Raw genomic sequence first — 18,448 nt, 5'->3', positions numbered from 1 at the left:
ACACTGGACTTTAAATCTATGAGGCCTCTGACTGTCTGGCTCCATTACAGCATAATTTTATGATTTGATGAGTTACTCATGTTCCTTAAATTGCAAACAGGAAGCTGATCAATTACACCTGCCTAAATCTTTAATGTAAGAACAACATGAAACATTTACACTCTCTTTTTCCCCTCTTCTACTTTCCTCCAAATAATGTTTTAAGGGCTTTCAACATGTAAAATTAGGAGTTCCACTTATCTGGAATAAATATGAGTCAGACGATCTAAATGGGAATAAAATACTCAGTGTTTTACCAGCAGACTGAGCTGAACAAGAGGCGTCTCCAAAGTTGGAGTCATAGTGGGAGTATACAGAGAAATAGTGGATGGAGTAAGGGGCTGTTCAATACAATAGCCTACAGAGATAGATAGACTGGGCTGGAGTATATTTATATATATGTTTGCAACGTGGAGCTACTGGATTGACAGATTTTTCCTCCTGGAGCTCCTTTGTTGATTTCGTTTTGGATTTCTAGAGAAACTTTGTGGAATTAAAAACAACATTTTTAATAACATGGTGAGTACATTTCAGATCATCTTGAAAATGATAATGATTTTTAAGGCTACACTGCAGCCTTTGCTCATGTACCTCTTTTTTTTCTTTTTTTTTTAAAGAACTAACAATTTTTCTTTAGCATTTTAAAAGCCTGGCGCAGAGGAATCACCACCAGTTACATGTGCAGTGTTGACTTCATATCTGGCTTAGGAAACATCTCATGCTCCTTTCACCTGCATCATGAAAAGCCATCAAAGAAAGTGAATGTGCAAAACAGAGACAGCGTCATAAATGCTGTTCTGCACATGATGTTTTTGTAGTAAACACACAACTTTGGCTTTCATTCATGAGGAAATGTGAGAGGAGCTTCTCTTTCATGGAATAACCAAAATGCTGCAATCATAAAAACCTTCATAGTTTTGATTCATATGCTGCTACATGGTTACAGAAAATGCCAGTAAAGAATATTTTAGGATACTGCAGAGCAGCATGGAGCGCTACAGCACATAATATGATTGTACCTTTGCTACACTGATCACTATCTGATGAAGAAAACGATATTGGGACTGTGGCAGAAAGACGTCAAACAGATGCGAGTTCAGAGTGCAACTGTACCATGCGCAGTGCAGCATGCATACGTGACCCCTGCAGGTCTCAGGTCAGCAGCTACCGTATACGTCTGTGCAGAAGTGTTGATTTTCCTTAACACAGAATCTGACAGTTCTGACAGCTTTATGTTACTTTCATGCTAAGATTTATTTTCATGCCAAAAGCTACATGTTCCCGTTTTTGAATATGGATATTTTTGCCGTTTCTGTGGTGATCACAGATATTTCTGAGACAGCAGTGGAGCCTGCAGTTGGAATATGACGGGCAATGAATGTCTCTCTTGGGGTAGTGGATAGGGAAACAGTCTGGTGCTTTTCAGCCTCTCTTAAATCACTGTATGCCATGCAGCGAAACATCCAAGAACTCATTCAGAGCAGTTCGCTGACTTCATTAGAAGGCAGGGGGAAACATAACATTTTTAAACAGACATTATCAAACAGATTAAACTGAAATCATTCAATATGCAATATGTGGTGATCAGGCTCACATGGCATGTGCAGTTTGTCCCTGTGCAAAATATTCCCAGATTTGCAGGTGTTTAACCCGATCACAGCCAGCCACACTTAATAAATCATCTGTCATATTTTGTGCTTATTATGATGCAGATTTGCTTTCCATGTTTCCACATGCAGATTTATATGCCAGATATACATATAAATAGTTCTCTGTCTGGCAGTTTCTCTCCTGCCTTGTTGTCTGTTTCGCTCTCTCTTCCCCAGCTTTGCTCTCTAGCGTGCAGGTTTGTACCCTGCTTGCACTGCATTGTGAGGTGTTTCTTCTGGCTCAGCTCTTGTTTTTATGCTTATGTCGCTCTGCTGCAGTTGTCATCTTTTATCACAATGAGGTCTCTGGCTCTCGGCCTTTTCTGCCTGTTGTGCTGTGACACAGCGCAGACATACAGACGCCGTCCCAGACCCATCACAGCCAGAAGTAGCACAGCTGTCCCAGTCAAAACACTTGGTAGGTAATTAGTTGATGACCACAGTGTTTCAGTGTCAGCTTTGCCATTTTTTTTTTTTTGCTTGATTCATTCTATACTTCCTCATTGTCTTTGATTATAGATAATCCATGTAAAGCCATCCCGTTGGACTTCGTCTTTGTCATTGACAGCTCCAGAAGCATCCGTCCCAATGACTATGAGAAAGTGAAGACCTTCATCATCAACCTGCTTCAGTTCCTCGAGATAGGCCATAATGCAACACGGGTCGGTCTGCTCCAGTATGGAAGTGTAGTCCAGCCTGAGTTCTCTCTCAATACCTACACCACCAAGAGTGAGATAGAGCAGGCGGTGAGGAATATGGAGCACCTCGCCACGGGGACCATGACAGGTCTGGCCATCCAATACACCATGGAGACAGCCTTCACTGAGGAACAAGGAGCCCGACCGATGAAGCTACACATTCCACGAATTGCTATGATTGTGACTGATGGGAGACCTCAGGACACAGTGGAGGAGATTGCAGCTCAGGCAAGACAGGCTGGCATCCAGATTTTTGCTATTGGAGTAGGCAGGGTGGATATGAACACACTGAGGGCCATAGGGAGTGAGCCACACTCTGAGCATGTGCATCTGGTGGCCAACTTTAGCCAGATAGAAACCCTGATCTCGGTGTTCCAGTCCAAACTGTGTGGAGGTGATTAATCCCATCCTATTTTTATTTAAGTGTCTTTCTGTATTTTTTAAAATGAGTGTCCTTTTGCTCCTGCTTGACAGTTTGTGAATGTTCATGCATTCATTAGGTTCAGATATGTGTGAGATGGTGGACCATCAGTGTCAGCATATCTGTGTGAGCAGCCCCGCCTCATACAGGTGCAAGTGCAGGGAAGGATACACCCTAAACCCTGATGGCAAGACGTGCACAGGTGAAACACTTCTTTTTTTTGAATCCTTTCATATTTCTAGCAACAGTCTTTTATATTTCCCCATCTGTCACACCTTGAAGCTACTTAGTACAATCACAGTTCTTTTTGCTCACAAAGCACTTCATTTTCCCATAGACAACACTTTCAATGGATTCATATGTGTACACATAGCAGAAGAGAAATCACTAAATCAGTAAAACCCTCAGGTACCCTTATTTACATCAGACTGACACAGAGTAAAAGGGGCGGTGAATTTAAAATGTTCTGATATCTCTCAGCTGTGCTTATATATTTCATTTCTGCTGTTGTCCAAGTGACTGGTAATTGCAGGTTTCCTTCTACACGCTGAACTGTAGATGATTTTTCTCCACATTGTTGCAGCTGAGGATACATGTGCTGTGGTGGATCATAGTTGTGAGCACATCTGTGCTAACCTGCCTCATGGTTATGAGTGTCGTTGCCGCCCGGGGTATCAACTCACCATAGACCTGAAGTCGTGCAACAGTAATATTATATTTCTTTACTTACCAGGAATTCTTTTACTCAAATTTCATGACTTCTTGTCAGAGACACAATGGGAAAGGATCTCATTTTTCAAAGCTGCGATTTATTTAGTTTCTGCTTTGTCCACAATGCTGTCTTTGTGGATGAAACTGCTGGAGTTAAATCACCATGAAAACCAAGTATGAATAAAATACAAATATTTATTTAGTCTTGAATAAAGGAATTCACCATGATGAGACCAAGACTGTCCAAAGGCAGTTACTGCAAGAACTGGTTGTGCAAACATATCATTTCTTTTTCAAATTATAGACAGCATCCCTCCTGATGGAATTATAGACAGCATTCCATCAGTGATCTCTGCTCACCCACTGATGGAAAAGTTTCCTTTTGCTCCTTCGGTGGACACTAACAGAAAGCAAAGTGGGGGAGATTTCCTGAAGGAAGTGTGCTTTTGCAATCACCAGTGCAGCTGCTGAATGAGGTGTATCTAGAGTGTCGTAGTATCACCCAGTCCAAACAAGAATGAGTTTGATCCTCAGTGGGTTCACACTCTGCACCTTTGGAGTGGATTTTGATTTCAAATGAAATAATTAGATTTAACAGTCTTTTATTCTTGTGTATTAGGTATATATTTTTTTCATCTGAAAAGACTTGTTATCCAAAAAAACTAAAAAAAACTAAAGCAGTGCCAGGGACATAGTTAATAAAAGATTCATTGTCCCCAGGAATAGACCACTGTGACCTGGGCAACCATGGCTGTGAGCACAACTGTGTCAGCGTTCCAGAGTCCTACATCTGCACTTGTAAAAGGGGCTATGTCCTCAATCTGGACGGCAAGACCTGCAGCAGTAAGTACTTTTTAAAAATTATTCCATAATCAGGCAAAATAAGTGAAAACGCAATAAATATACAGCATCATATAAAACATCAAATTAAAACAGGGCTCCTCTGCTCTTTTGTGTTTTTTGTCCACTGTTTCCCAGAGGTCGATCACTGTGCTGATGGCACTCACGGGTGTGAGCAGGAGTTCATGAACACAGAAGACTCCTGTGTGTGCAAATGCAGAAAAGGCTACACACTCAGGCCTGATGGGAAAACATGCAAAAGTAAATCCGTCGCTTTTTCATCCCTCTTACAGATAAGGCATGAAAACAGCCTGTATTACATTACACAACGCATGCAAAGCTGTGCACACCCATATCAATTGTTTGATATCATGCCAACCAGCTTTGAGTGTGCAGAAGACGCTTGATTAGTTGGTGATTCTGAGATTTAAACATCTTACATGAGGTTTAGGATGATTATTCAGCTGTCTGGGTTTTTTGATCGCTTCTGGTTGTGCTCACTGATAAAATAATATACAGTAAAGCCTGAAGAGTTCTTCCTTTTATAACACGATCAAATGTGCTCAGTATTTTTCAAATGATCTGAAACAGTTTTTACATTTTAATGTAAAAATTGCATCAGTTAGTTAAAGCAGACTGTTGTTCTTTTTAATGAATTTCTAGATGTCTTTTTGTTCTGATAAACCGATTCCCCACAGAGGTCGATCACTGCGCTGATGGCAGCCACGGGTGTGAGCAGGAGTTCATGAACACAGAAGACAGCTGTGTGTGCAAATGCAGAAAAGGCTACACACTCAGATCTGATGGGAAAACATGCAAAAGTAAATCCAATAGTTTTTAATCCTTTTCTTTTTTTTTTTTTTAAGTTATTCCAGTAATTTGCCATACCTGTAGAGCATGAAAGCACCCATGTGTTGATTTACAGCATGTCTAATACTGTGTACATTCATACCGATCGTCTCATATAATTCTAATCAGCTTTGAGCAAATAGAAGGGATCTGATTAGCTAATATGTAAATGTGTCACATTGAGATCAAGGATGATTATTAAGTTATTTGAACTGTTTTTGCTGACTAATACAATCAAAGAATATACAGGAAAAGTACATGATGTAAATATTCTGAGCATTTTTCAAATATGAAACAAATTTTACATTTCTTATTCATTATTTTTAATCTAATGTTTCTTTTTTTACCTAATTTTTCCTTTTGCATTTGTGAACCGATAAACTGATTCCCCACAGAGGTCGATCACTGCGCTGATGGCAGCCACGGGTGTGAGCAGGAGTTCATGAACACAGAAGACAGCTGTGTGTGCAAATGCAGGAAAGGCTACACACTCAGATCTGACGGGAAAACATGCAAAAGTAAGTGTAGCTGAACTGTGTTTCTATGTTATCAGCGTTTTCTAACAAAGACAGAACACTTGTGTTCATAATTTTATTGCGACGCAACACTTGATTTTTTTTTTTTATATCATGTTATGCACCACACCGACATCTTCTCCAGCCTGTGCAAAAAATGTGACTACAGGACAAGAAGAAATGTGATAATTAGTGCAACCCTCTCTTGAAAAACAGGTTTACCTTACTTCACATTCAGATGATCAGCAGGGGCTGCAGTCATGATGTTTGATTCGATTTCAGTCTGGGGTTATCCTCCACTATTTTATAAATGCATTGAACTTAATCTTGAATTCAGCTTCAGTGAGAGACTCTCGCACCCTAGAATTAAATATCCATACCAGTGGATATTTTATGCCTTATTTAAAGTTAAATGATACCTCTTGCATTGTGGATTATAACTGCAATTTTCATATAGTTTGTCCACAGATGACTCTAAAGGAAAAGTCAGGAATCACTAAAATCACAATTAGCTTGACCACAGTCTTAAATGGGCCGACTGGCCGGTTGTCAGAGCTTTGACTGTGATGCATTTGATTGAAATCATAGTGATATAATATTTACTTGCATGTAGTGACACACAAAACACAAACAAAGGTGAACCCTTCTCGCGATCTTCCTTTATAGGAAAAAAAAAATTTGTTTAACAGTTTGGCCACTGAGGCACTGATCCCTGTTTAGAAGACTGTGTGAGGAGAATGCTATTCATTCATCTGGTGCTTATAAGATAAGATATTTTAATTAATGCGGCATGTGGCAATAACTAAACAACTGTTCTCCTGCAGAGACAGATCATTGTGCTGATGGGAATCATGGCTGTGAGCAGGAGTTTATGAACACAGAAGATTCATGTGTGTGCAAATGCAGAAAAGGCTACACCCTCAGATCTGATGGAAAAACCTGTCAGAGTGAGTCCGAGCTCATTCGGTGCCATAAATAATAACAGTTTTCCCACCAGAATATTGTTTTGAGCTTTCTAGTGACTCATTAATCCCTAATCATTCAAGATGTCCCAGAATATTTTTGTTACATGATGGGAATATTTTGTCATTGTTGGGAGGTAGTGTGAAACGAACTGCAGATCCATGATAGATGTCCAAATGCGAGGATTCAGTGGAACTACACTGGGATTCAGATGTAGACTAGAACCACATTTGAATCCCTCAGTAACTAATCTAAGCTGTGCAGCAGCGAGTCTTATTTTTTTTTTCTACTATTTTGGTCTAGAGAAATATCATATCATTTGTTTATTCATATTAGACTGCAGATCGCTCTGCAGGATACGAGACAGAATAATCTTTACAGGAGACAAAAATAAGCCAAATTCAGAATATTTAATTTTTCTTAGCATGTTTTCAAATGTTTGTATGATTTTTTTTATGTCCCCTGTTTGGGTATTTACATGTTACATAACTTTGAGCGTGTTTTGAACCCAGCCATGAGGTCAGCGCTAATCCCAGGGCTCACTGAAAGTCTATTTTTTCCCTCCCCTGGATTAAGGGGATATTCTGTTTATGTTTACCACCACACAGCATTCATATTGTCAGACAGTTATTAGATATTTTTTTTGTATTTGTAGCCTTACCCTTGTGTGTCACAAAATATCATATAAATGCAAATTCCTTCAGATGTATTAATGTGCCACAGCACCACCATAGTAATCTTTGATTCTTTGTAATTAAACTCACAGGTCTGGATCTGTGTCAGACAGCGGTCCATGGCTGTGAGCATCAGTGTGTCAGCACCAATGACTCCTACATCTGTAGATGTTTTGAAGGATTCATGCTGGCTGAGGATGGGAAGAGCTGCAAAAGTATGATTACTCAAATGCGGACTGTCGTTTTCAGAATACAATGTAAAGTACATAAAAGCATGCATTTTCAACTTCCTTGTTTCCGACAGAACCAGAGTGCAGCGATGGAGTCATGGATCTTGTATTTGTGATCGATGGCTCCAAGAGTCTGGGCCCTGCCAACTTTGAGCTGGTGAAGCAGTTTGTAAACAGCATTGTGGACTCACTGGACATTTCCAAGACAGGCACTCATGTGGGCCTTCTTCAGTACTCGACCAAGGTGCGCACAGAGTTTACCCTGGGCCAGTACACCACAGCACAACACATCAAGAGGGCTGTGAACAGGATGCAGTACATGGGAAGAGGCTCCATGACTGGCTCGGCCCTGCGCCACATGTTCGAGTCCAGCTTTTCAGCCAAAGAGGGTGCCAGGCTCAGCATCCCCCGTGTCAGCATCGTGTTCACTGATGGAAGATCACAAGATGACGTTTCTGAATGGGCCGCTAAAGCAAAAAATTCTGGTGCTTCTAGTCATCCCGATGCAAAGTATCAAAGTATTTTCTCCTCTGCAGGAGTTTTATGTTGTTGTGTTGTTTTCTGTTACTTTCAGGGATCACAATATATGCTTTGGGAGTTGGCAAAGCCATTGAACAAGAGCTGAGAGAAATCGCATCGGAGCCAGATGAGAAGCACCTGTATTATGCTGAGGATTTTGAGAAAATGGCAGAAATTACAAAGAAACTCAAGTCCAGGATGTGTACAGGTACGCTGCACAAAGCAGAAGTGCAACAAGCTCAACAGGGTCTCAAAAAATATGTGATCTTTCTTAATATGTCAGAATAATACTATATTCAAGCCTATTTCAGGTAAAGTGTAGCATTACTGCCACCTATCTGCTGCTGCCCTGGTAATCTGTGATTCTAGAACAGCAGTAATTCTGTGCAATACCGTCTACTGTATTATATCATGTACCTCAGTCTATCATGCTCTGCAGTCATGTGTACTCCCTGTATTTCCTTCATATTCTCCACAGGCAAAGATAAGGAAGCAGAAAAGGATTAGGGGAGAAAGGATGAGATCAGAAAAAGGATCCAAGGACAGAAAACCGTTCACACCCTATTAATTTTTCTCCCACAGATAAACCTGCAGATGAAAACATGTGCCAGTGTGAAAACGTGATAATGTTTCAAAACCAAGTCACTGAGAAGCTGAAGAGCCTGGTTCAGAATAATATCCTTTTCTGTTGACTCCACAATTTCTAACATTCACGTTTGCCATTGCCAAACCATCTTCTACTGGTCATGATCCACTACATGCAATAACACTGTCTTTCCCTATTCTAACGTGAACGTGCTTCATATTTCAGCAGCTTTCCAGTTTGGCTCTGAGGTTCCTTTTCTGAGGCAACCTGTGCCGTATTTGTGAAATACTGAACAAACTCTTTCATTTATGTGCTGTTTTATGTTTTTTTTTTTAAACCTTGAACACAATGGATTTGAAGACAGTTTGCAACTAAATTGGATTATTTTAGTCACGCTCATTTTCGCTTAAGGACAAGTTTTAAAATGTAGGTTAAGTAGGGATCAGTCACTGGTTAATCCCATGATGTCTCCTTTGTCCTGTGATTTCAGAAAAATCTTGTCATTATGTGGCAAAAATCTCAGTTTTGCTCCATTTTTAAAGGGGCCTGTAACAGACTAACAACATGTCCAGCAGGGTGTACCCTACCTTTCATCCTGTGACAGCTGGGAGAGGGATAGTCCGTAGGAATAGTCTGCATTTTAGCACATCACCTCCAAATATACCGATGCAAAGATGAAAATAAATAAATAAATAAATATATATATATATATAAGGATTATTTGAAGCTGATATTCAGCATAATATTTACTAAACAGAAATGTCCTGCATGTATATGAGTGGATATGAGAAGATCTAAAAAACCCAGGAAACATGAAATAGATGAGTATAGGATCATTGTGGGCTAAATGGCCGTTTTAATGGAAGTTTGCTTATGCCTAAGGCTTTAGAGTTATTGTATGAAAATAACAAGCACCTCATTAAAACCTTGATTAGGAGCAGGCAGAGCCCTCAGCTGATAAATACCAGGTCTGTCAGCTGATTACTCAGTTACCTCAATCTGACTGATGACATGACAGGATAAACAGCTTTGAGGACGGCAAATGCATTTTCACTTAGTTCCAGTATTTACCCTACATCAGGAAATCTAAGCATTTTCCAGTAACAGATATGAAACGTCCTTGCCCAGATTGGTATGAATAAATCCTTAACATGCCTACTTGAAGCCTTGTCAAAGAGGCTGGAGACTCTTGAGAATCAACTTGTGCATAAATGAAAGGCTGAGACTCGTCCATCTCCGCTCTGCAGCGTGGCATCTCCAGGATCCCTTTAATCCTGCTCAACAAGCAGTGATGGAACATATGCAAATGCAACACTTTCTATTTATACACTCTTCTAAAAATACAGTATATTCTTTTTGAAATATTGTTAATATTATGTAATGGAATATCACACAATGAACTCTTTGTACAGAAGACTGGCAAATAAACATTTTATACTTCATATTTTTGGCTTTTTTTTTTAATTAAAATTTCACTATTAAGGATTCTAAATAGTCTGCAAGTCATCTATGGCACTTAAAATTTAGTTTTTTATAGATAGACAAAAAAATTAAGCAATGGGTTCATTCTGTATTTTTTAAACTTTTACTGGTTTCACTGACTAAAAATAATTATAACAGTAAAACTTGTCTATAAAAAAAATACTAATTGAGGATTTGCTATCCTAAACATGACCACAAGGTGGTGGATCTCATCCAGAGGGGACACTCCTATAGAAGGGAGGACACACACACACACACACACACACACACACACACACACACACACTTCATGCACATGTTGCCTCCTCCTCCTGTATGAATAGTGTGACTGTGAGCAGGAGGCAGTCAGAGAGCCTTCAGCGGTACTGCCTGCATTGGCTAGCTGCATGCTCATAACACATCGTTGTCTGGGGCAAGAGGGCAGCAGGCCATGCATGAACACACAGACAGACAAGGGGAGATAATGGTGCTCAGTTACTCTTAGGAACTGGAGAGAGTTCATCTGTCCATGTTTTCACTGCCAGACAGTCTCTGTCTTTGAAAACAGAACGCCCTGAGACTCCTGTTTGCCTGCTCGTATTCCAAGTTTTTGATTCATCTCAACCCATTTTTTTTTCCCAAAACATGGGGTGCTCCTCATCCAGTGCACAGACCGTTGATCAAGAGAAAAGACCAGGCACAAAGCCTGAGGAGAGCAATGGAGACACAGTGGGTGAGTAATGATCATGAGTATGTATGCATTTCATAAAATGTATACAGTGGTTGCTCCAAGTCTCTGTTACTTTGTTCAGTCAGGTCTTGCTGAGGGGTGCTGCTGCTGGTTGCTCTGGTACACAGTGTGCTTTCTCACTCATACTCTGCTAGGCAGCATACTTTAATACCTCATGTGGAGGAAGTATTCATATTTCATATATCATGGAAACCCATAAGCAGTTGGTATTATTTCTTTTTCCATTTAGTCAGTTCTAGCTCATCAAAATGACCATAGAATTGATCGTTGAAAGTGTCTGAAAAAAAGTGGACAAAACAGATTTATTGATGAAATGTGACTTGAGAAAGAGCTGATTTATGTGCTCATGCTAAATTCGCAAAATCATTCCCTAAAGATAATTCAGCATTTAGACTGCATGAACCTATCTGAGGCTCAGTGCAACTCTTACAGTAGCACTGTGTGAAAGCCAGCTGGGAGTGTTTAGGGGCCTATTTACTGCCTAAGGCAACAGCAACCAGTTTTCTATTAGTAGTAGTGTAGTGCGATCTTTAAATTATGCTTCAAGTGGCAGTTTAAAGAAATAAAGCATTTTTTATATCAAATGGATATGATCCTAAAGGTTGGGTGCATCTTGTTAATGTTTTAAAAAATTTGCATGCAGTGACATTTATTGAAACATGGGAAAGTTCACTTATAACTAGGGAGTGTCTGCAAATCTCCAACCCACTACAGATGAAGGATTTCAAAAGTGGAAGAGGAAAAGCCTGGAGACTGATGGGATAGCAAAGCAGAGCTCTTAAAAAGTTTTGCATCCAAAATGTGCAGTACACATGCACATAATCGCCTTGGTTCAACAGGCTTTGCATACAGCATATGTGCACTGTGTTCTAGCCTGTGCAGACGCCCACCAAATGGCCTGACACAACCCATGATTGTTTATTCATGGCTCCAAACAACTTTCTGACACATGTCTTCGTCATGCCAGGCACAGCTGCATGTACAGCATGTTATCATTGCAATTCCCCACATACACACACACAGCAGGACAGACACAGCCCTTGTTAGAAAATGTGATTGTTAATGTGCACGTTAACAATGCAAAGATGTAACTACACTTTTGAGCAAGTAACCTAAGGTGTTCTATACGTCCTCTGCCTGCCATAGTTTCCTTTTGTGAGGTGTTCCATTTCCCCCAGTGTTACTATATTGCTCTTGTGTCACAGTATTGTCTCTCCAGCCAACCAGCTTGAGTCACCTGGAAAAGCACGGGTCCCTTTTCCAGGCTCTTACATCACTCCTGAAAGAAAACCAGTTATTGTGCTCTTTGCCCCCGGCAGGCTTTTCTAAATGTGTCTGAATGGGCGGAGGTTTTAAATCATACAGTATATGGTCTGTCTGACAAACCAGCTGTATGCCATCCAAGCCACCAATGGTCCCATCCCCAGTCTGGGCCCCTAGTCTGTGCACCCCCCCACCCTCCCTCTCATGGTACTGTTTTGACTGGGATCTCTGTCATCTTTGGCTGTGAAATCATGTTGACACAGAGGCCATCCATGCCTGGAGTGGCCGTGTCTGTCTCGACCCAAACGCACACATTCACAATTTTTTTTAACACAAGTTCTGGGCTACTGTCCAGACAACAGCTTTGTATTCTCCGTGATAGTGGGTGTAGATGTGAGGTTCTGACTGAGCAGCAGGAACCGGTGGAAAACATGTTTGAATCTTAAGAAATACAAATATGAGAAATGCGTGAGGTCAAAAAGCCATTATAAGGCTTCTGGAAACACCTTTACTCTCACACAGTCTGAGCACTCTTAGCTTAGTCGTGATGTTAGTAAAAACATTTAGCTCACATAAACACCTCTATGGGTTGCGTAGTCTTCCACTGGCTCATTTTCATTCAAGTTGCCAGGCCGTCACATTCCCTTCCACCCATCACTCGCAGCCCTTTTTACGCTTCTGACAGACAAATAAAATCAGGAAGCTGCAGCCTCCAAACTATCCACCCACTCAGCTAACTGAACTCTTCTGGTTTGTGAACAACATCCATTCCACATTTCAGCTGTGAAATAAGATGGGGCAAAAGCTGTTAGGCTGCTGTGAGTCCAGTAACTGAGCTGTGCCTTGAAGTTTCTGATATTTGAGTCCAAGCATTCAAGCTCACTATTGTTGCTCGCCTACTGCAGTGTTACCTGTGGTCTGTTCACACCCACAGTGTCTGTGGAAGAACAGGGGCCAGGGAATGCACATTAAAAGTACAGATATCTCTTCAAATTCAGCAAGCCATCATCGCGTGTATTCTTCCTCCTCTGAGAGTGCATGTCCTCAGGGCTCTAGACAAACACAGGCTTCAATAAGTCATATTTTCAACCACGGAAATGAAAGGAAGTTTTCCTCAGCACGCATTCTGTGTGCCCCTTATTGCTAATTTCCTTTCTCCTGCATTTCATGTAACCTAAAGTTTTGCCTTATTGCATTGACAGAATAAGTGCTGTCGTGACAAATGAGGTAATTTATCAACAAAACCAATAAATTCATAGACCAGCTCAAGGATCGATACAGACCCCCGTGAATTTTCTGGAACCGTCCATATAGTATAATACTCTTTGTTTCTCAGTGTTGTCATGAATTCAGTGTTACAGATTAACAGGATTATCATTAGCTGACTCGACTGAAGTGCAATACGCCTGTTAGTCATAAATCTCAACTGAGCTTCTCATTTGTCATCCCTGTTTGACAGCAGTCAAAAATGGCATCATCGCAGAAGATGCTCAAACCATCGAGGACCAGATGCAGCTTCCTGTGCAGACTGCGTTACCAGATGATCTTCAAAGGGGAACTGATGATGAAGCTGAGGCTGTGTTAGTGGCCCTGGAGGCCCAAGAGGACCTTGGCTCTGGGGAGGACCTTCTAGCTGCTTCTGAACCAAAGGAAGAATCTGGTACCACTGAAGAGACAGCACCAGAGGCTCCTGCTGAGTCTGAAGCTGCTGTAGCAGTGGTGGAGGCACTACCCCCAGTTGAAGAAGCCGCCCCTGTAGAAACTGTAGAGGCAGAAGCCCCTCCTGAGGTCGAAACCCTTGTTGAGGCTACAAAGGAGGCCCCTGATGTTGAATCAGCTGAAGCAGTGCAGGCAGAGGCCCCTGTTGTTGTTGAGGAGGTGGTTGCAGTACCCGTCGCTGAACCTGTTGTATCTGAGCCAACGGTGAACCCAGTTGTTGTGGAAGAGGCTGTAGCTCCCGCTGAAGTGGCTGCACCTGCACAGGTTCCAACTGACAATTCTGAACCAGAGGCTGCTTTATCAACACCAACTGAAGCTTTGACAAAAACACAGAGTGAGTCCTCAGCACCAGGTGAAGTTTCAGAACCAACTGAAGCTGCACCACCAGCTGAACCGTCAGTGCCTGTTGAAGCTGCAGAATCGGTAATAGACACAGAGATTGCTGCTGCAACTATCCCAGAGATGCCACCATTATCTTCTGTCACAGATGAAGCAAAAGCTGAGCCACAGCTTGCTGCTGAGGAGGCAACAGAACCTCCTCCAGCTCCTGCTGAGGCTCCAGCAGAGGCTCCAGCAGAGGCTCCTAGCTTCACAGAGCCCACCCCTGTTCCGGCTACAGGAGCTGAATCTGCTGCTACTGAACCGGTCCAGGACGCAGAGGTTCCAGCTCCTACTCCAACTGTTTCAGAAATCTCTTCTGAGGTAACCTTAGAAGCTCCACCAGCCTGTGTGACCCTAGAGTCCACTGCAGACAGTGCAGCACCAGTAGAGGCTCCTGCAGTTGAGCCCACCCCAACAGAAACTGAAGCACCCGCAGCACCAGCCCCTGCTACTGATCCAGCTCCTGAACATTCACCAGGTGGTATAAAACATTAAAACCCTCCAGATTACTTTTTCAGAAATCAGAAATTCTGCATTGTTTCTTGGCATGTTAAGAGTAATCTTTCCACAATAACAAAACGTAAAAAGAATCCCAGAACAGACTTCACAGATTTCACCAGTTGAAACCAGTTTTGTCACATTTGTCAGTTCATACGTTGCAATTTGGCATCGTCACATCCTTCAGAGTATAACTAATAACAGCTGAAGGATGACAATTCGATTTTAGTGGATGATAGCTGCCGCTGAGTGTCTTGAGGTAGTTTACTATGACAGGTTTTCTTGTTCAGTTATTTACTTGACTAAACACTGACTAACCTGCCATGTCAACTCACCATACTAATTCTGGAGGCAGTTTTTGGGAGGAGTTCAGGCACTGCAGCATTACTGCCGGCTGAAATAGCTGTAAAAATCTCTGCAAACATGTGACAGGCACTGAGCATGTAGAAACAAGCACAGAGGTGAGCAAAACTAAACTCAGTAATGAGTAACAAATGGACAAGAAGATGTTTACATCCTAGTAAACAATTAATTGTCTGCCACATGCTCTTAACACTCAGTCTAGCTTGTTGCCACATATATGGCCAAAGCAAGTTACCTTTGGATATCTGTTTAGTTACCTTTGGATATCTCTTTAGTTACCTTTGGTAACTAAACAGATATCCACATATGGTTAGTAACCCCAAACTCTTAGTAAACTATTCAGCTGTTTGTATAATAATCAATACACAGGTTCCTTTGCGCGCTAATGTGATTGCTTGGAGCTGACAGGATCAACAGGCTGTAAGGTCAAACAGATAACGCAGTGTGAGAAACAGAAAGCGCTCACACTCAGAGGGAGAAATGAAGGCTCGTCTTGAGTGTGTCAATTATAGCACGAGCACAATGTCTGCACAACAGCTCCAGTCAGGCAACTCTCACTCATTGTGCTCTGTTATGCACTACTTACAGACTGATCATGCCCTGCTGCTTTGAATTACACGACTATTTAAATACACTGAATGGACACTTGTCATCCTGCAAATTTGTTAAGCGAAATCATTTTAGGGGCTCGTTCGGAAGAATTTTATACGTTTGCATTGGATTACAAGGTACAGTGATTGAGTTAAAACATGAGAGAATGAGCATACATCTCTACACTTTACTGGGAGAAACAGTGTGCCAGTCTTGCATATTAAATCCTAATGTTTACCTCCAGTGGTCAGTTGTGCTGTGCAAGGTACAGTATGTGGCCTTCAGTTCGACCTGCACTCGACTCTTTATGTTCAGAGAACATGTTGTACTTTCAGGACAGAAACAACCCTCCGTGCAGCATGGGTAGAATGCTTGCCTGGTGTGGAAGACGTGCTGTACTGCATAATTTTTATGAGAATTTTTCTCTGGAGGCTATGTGGTAGTGTGTGTGTGTTTCACATTTATATATCCTTGTGGGGACTTGAACCTGACTGCACATGTACTGATGGGACTTGTATCCCCCATGAGTACAGACTGCTTTATGAGAGTTAAGAATTAGTTTTAGGGTAAAGGTTAGGTTAGGTTAGGCAGTTTTGATGGTTAATGTTAGCGTAAGATGCTAAGGTAGTGGCCCTATTATTGAATACCCCCACAAGGATATAGAAACAAATGCAGTTTGTAAATCACTTGCAAACCAGTTTAAGAGTGACTCATGTCGTTATGTATTGGTTTTTAATTTGGTATGTATGCACGGACCTCCTGCTAATGTGTGTGTGTGTGTACATGCAGTGGAGTCTGCAGGTGAGGCCTCTCAGGATACAGAGGGTGAGGAAGCCAAAAAGAAGGATTGAGTTGGTAAGAGCACAGCCAGCCACAAACCAAACTATAACCCACTGCAAACACTGAAGCTTTAGAAGGATTTTCTGCGCAGCCAGTACACACTCATAAAGACAGCATCTATAGTACAAACTGGGTGCATTTTGATATGAAAAACAGAAATAAATTGAATTTTGTTTATATCCAGTTACAAAGGTAAACATGAACCGTGGAAGTGTGTGTCAGATGCTTAAGTACTGACTTGTTTTTCCTTCTTTCAGAAAGGAAAAATAAAACTCCCAGACCTACCGTTGTAAAACATGTGGAAGGAAGACAAGACGAAGCAAACAGAAGAAAAACCCACTGGATTTTTAGCATTGTCTCATCAACACTCACCAAAAACTGTAGGCCACATTTGCTAATGTTCACTGTGCCTTAAAGATGTTTCTTAGAAATATTCCTGTTATTTGTAGATAAAACTTTACAGTGGAGGAAGAGGAGTACATTTTTTAAATGGGACATCAAGTCCCTCCCTGGAACCGCATACTACACGTGGCCTCTATACTGAAAGCGCTGTGACGAGAGGGTGCAATACTCTGTAAAATCTGTGAACTCTTGTTAGTAACTCTTCAGAATGTGGAGTGGCAGTGTGGATGCTTGACTCTTTAAAGTAGCTGCTTCCGAGGAATAAAAGCCAAATACAGCTGTGAATAAAATTATGCAAAGGGCTCAAAATGACAGGAATACCAACCTGGAATGGCAACGTACACACTAGCTAGGGTTCCACTGCTAACTTAATTATACTTAAGCTGCATGAAACTTTTTTTTTTTTTTTTTTTTAAAGGTCACTGTTTAATAGGTTGAACTTCAAGTTTTCAGAAATATAATTCAGCCATAAACCACATTTTATTTTGTTAATTGTTTGCACATTAATTGCAGCCTTTCAAATGAGGGTCATTTAATTAACAGGAAGGACAGTAATAAGTGTTGAGTAACGGCACACAGTTTCAATACGGAGATTCATTTCAGCATCGGTTTACATTCAATAGTTTTTTGCTTAAATGGGGAAAGATTACATATGCAAAGGATTATTACTCATATAATCAGTCATTACCAGGTTAAGGATACAGATGATGCCATCTTGCTGTTCTGTGAAGCCATTTTGTAGTTGTATTGTAGCTGGCAGGTGTGCATGAACTTCTCTTCCAACAGAAGGAACTGTGGGGGTAACACTGATGTCATATGCTTGTCAGTTTTAGATCGAGTGCATTACATCACCTAGTGGGCAGGAAATGTAACTAATTATTTCTACAAGCTGAGTTAAAAAGTGTAAAGGCATTAGAAAATGATTGCAATCTCATAAGATGTGATGGATGTTTTGGGAACAAATTTTGTTTTGATCTTTTTCCATTTACTTCTCACTCCCTGTAATATATTCATCCTCTGAACTTTGTCTATGAATCTGCTAACCTGTTAGTGTACAGAATAAAGTTTCACTCACTAATACTGTCTCTTTAACTGAATTATGACTGTATACAATAACTGTGGCTTTTAGTATACAGCAACCACAGTCTTTCCAATACCCCGGTACATGTTCTACGCTTAAAATAACACAAGCTTAAGACTTGTGGCTGCATTGAAATGTCTAGCTGGGGACAAAATGTGCCCCAGCTAGACCACTTCTTTTAAAAGGAACTAATACTTTGCATAAGAGCTGACGCTGCTCTTCTTTTCCTTTTCCGATACATGACTCACCTGCTGACACACTGCACTCAAGCATAAAATGAAGTGACCCAACGTGCCAGAGAGAGAAGCTAATTCCCACCGAAAATAAAATTAATGTTTTTGAAAATGTAATACTTGGCAAGCAAGTAAAGATGTGAACTGCTGCTTTAAACAAACAAACAAAAA

The 18,448-nt window shown here is 41.1% G+C and overlaps 2 protein-coding genes across 3 annotated transcripts; both read left to right on the top strand.

Annotated features, from left to right (window-relative positions):
* The first annotated feature begins 476 nt into the window (after positions 1 to 476).
* Positions 477 to 8,651, top strand: LOC115795112 (matrilin-2). The gene is made up of 14 exons (XM_030750912.1): positions 477 to 558; positions 1,968 to 2,106; positions 2,208 to 2,780; positions 2,887 to 3,009; positions 3,391 to 3,513; positions 4,239 to 4,361; positions 4,497 to 4,619; positions 5,057 to 5,179; positions 5,603 to 5,725; positions 6,547 to 6,669; positions 7,452 to 7,574; positions 7,664 to 8,074; positions 8,164 to 8,316; positions 8,587 to 8,651. Exons 1-14 carry the CDS (start codon positions 556 to 558, stop codon positions 8,613 to 8,615), a joined length of 2,292 nt encoding a protein of 763 aa, XP_030606772.1. The 5' UTR covers positions 477 to 555; the 3' UTR covers positions 8,616 to 8,651.
* A 1,868-nt stretch (positions 8,652 to 10,519) lies between these two features.
* LOC115794139 (cell surface glycoprotein 1) lies at positions 10,520 to 18,041 on the top strand. 2 transcript variants are annotated; one of them, XM_030749455.1, is made up of 4 exons: positions 10,520 to 10,888; positions 13,632 to 14,747; positions 16,511 to 16,576; positions 16,819 to 18,041. In XM_030749455.1, exons 1-3 carry the CDS (start codon positions 10,801 to 10,803, stop codon positions 16,570 to 16,572), a joined length of 1,266 nt encoding a protein of 421 aa, XP_030605315.1. In that variant the 5' UTR covers positions 10,520 to 10,800; the 3' UTR covers positions 16,573 to 16,576; positions 16,819 to 18,041. The 2 variants fall into 2 exon arrangements, with proteins under 2 accessions (XP_030605315.1, XP_030605314.1); XM_030749454.1 differs by having other exon boundaries at positions 13,629 to 14,747.
* Positions 18,042 to 18,448: the final 407 nt, after the last annotated feature.

Source organism: Archocentrus centrarchus, chromosome 16, assembly GCF_007364275.1.
Source record: "Archocentrus centrarchus isolate MPI-CPG fArcCen1 chromosome 16, fArcCen1, whole genome shotgun sequence".
NCBI lineage: Eukaryota > Metazoa > Chordata > Actinopteri > Cichliformes > Cichlidae > Archocentrus > Archocentrus centrarchus.
Note: the sequence above shows the minus strand (reverse complement) of the source record. Positions and strands in the feature narration are given on the sequence as shown.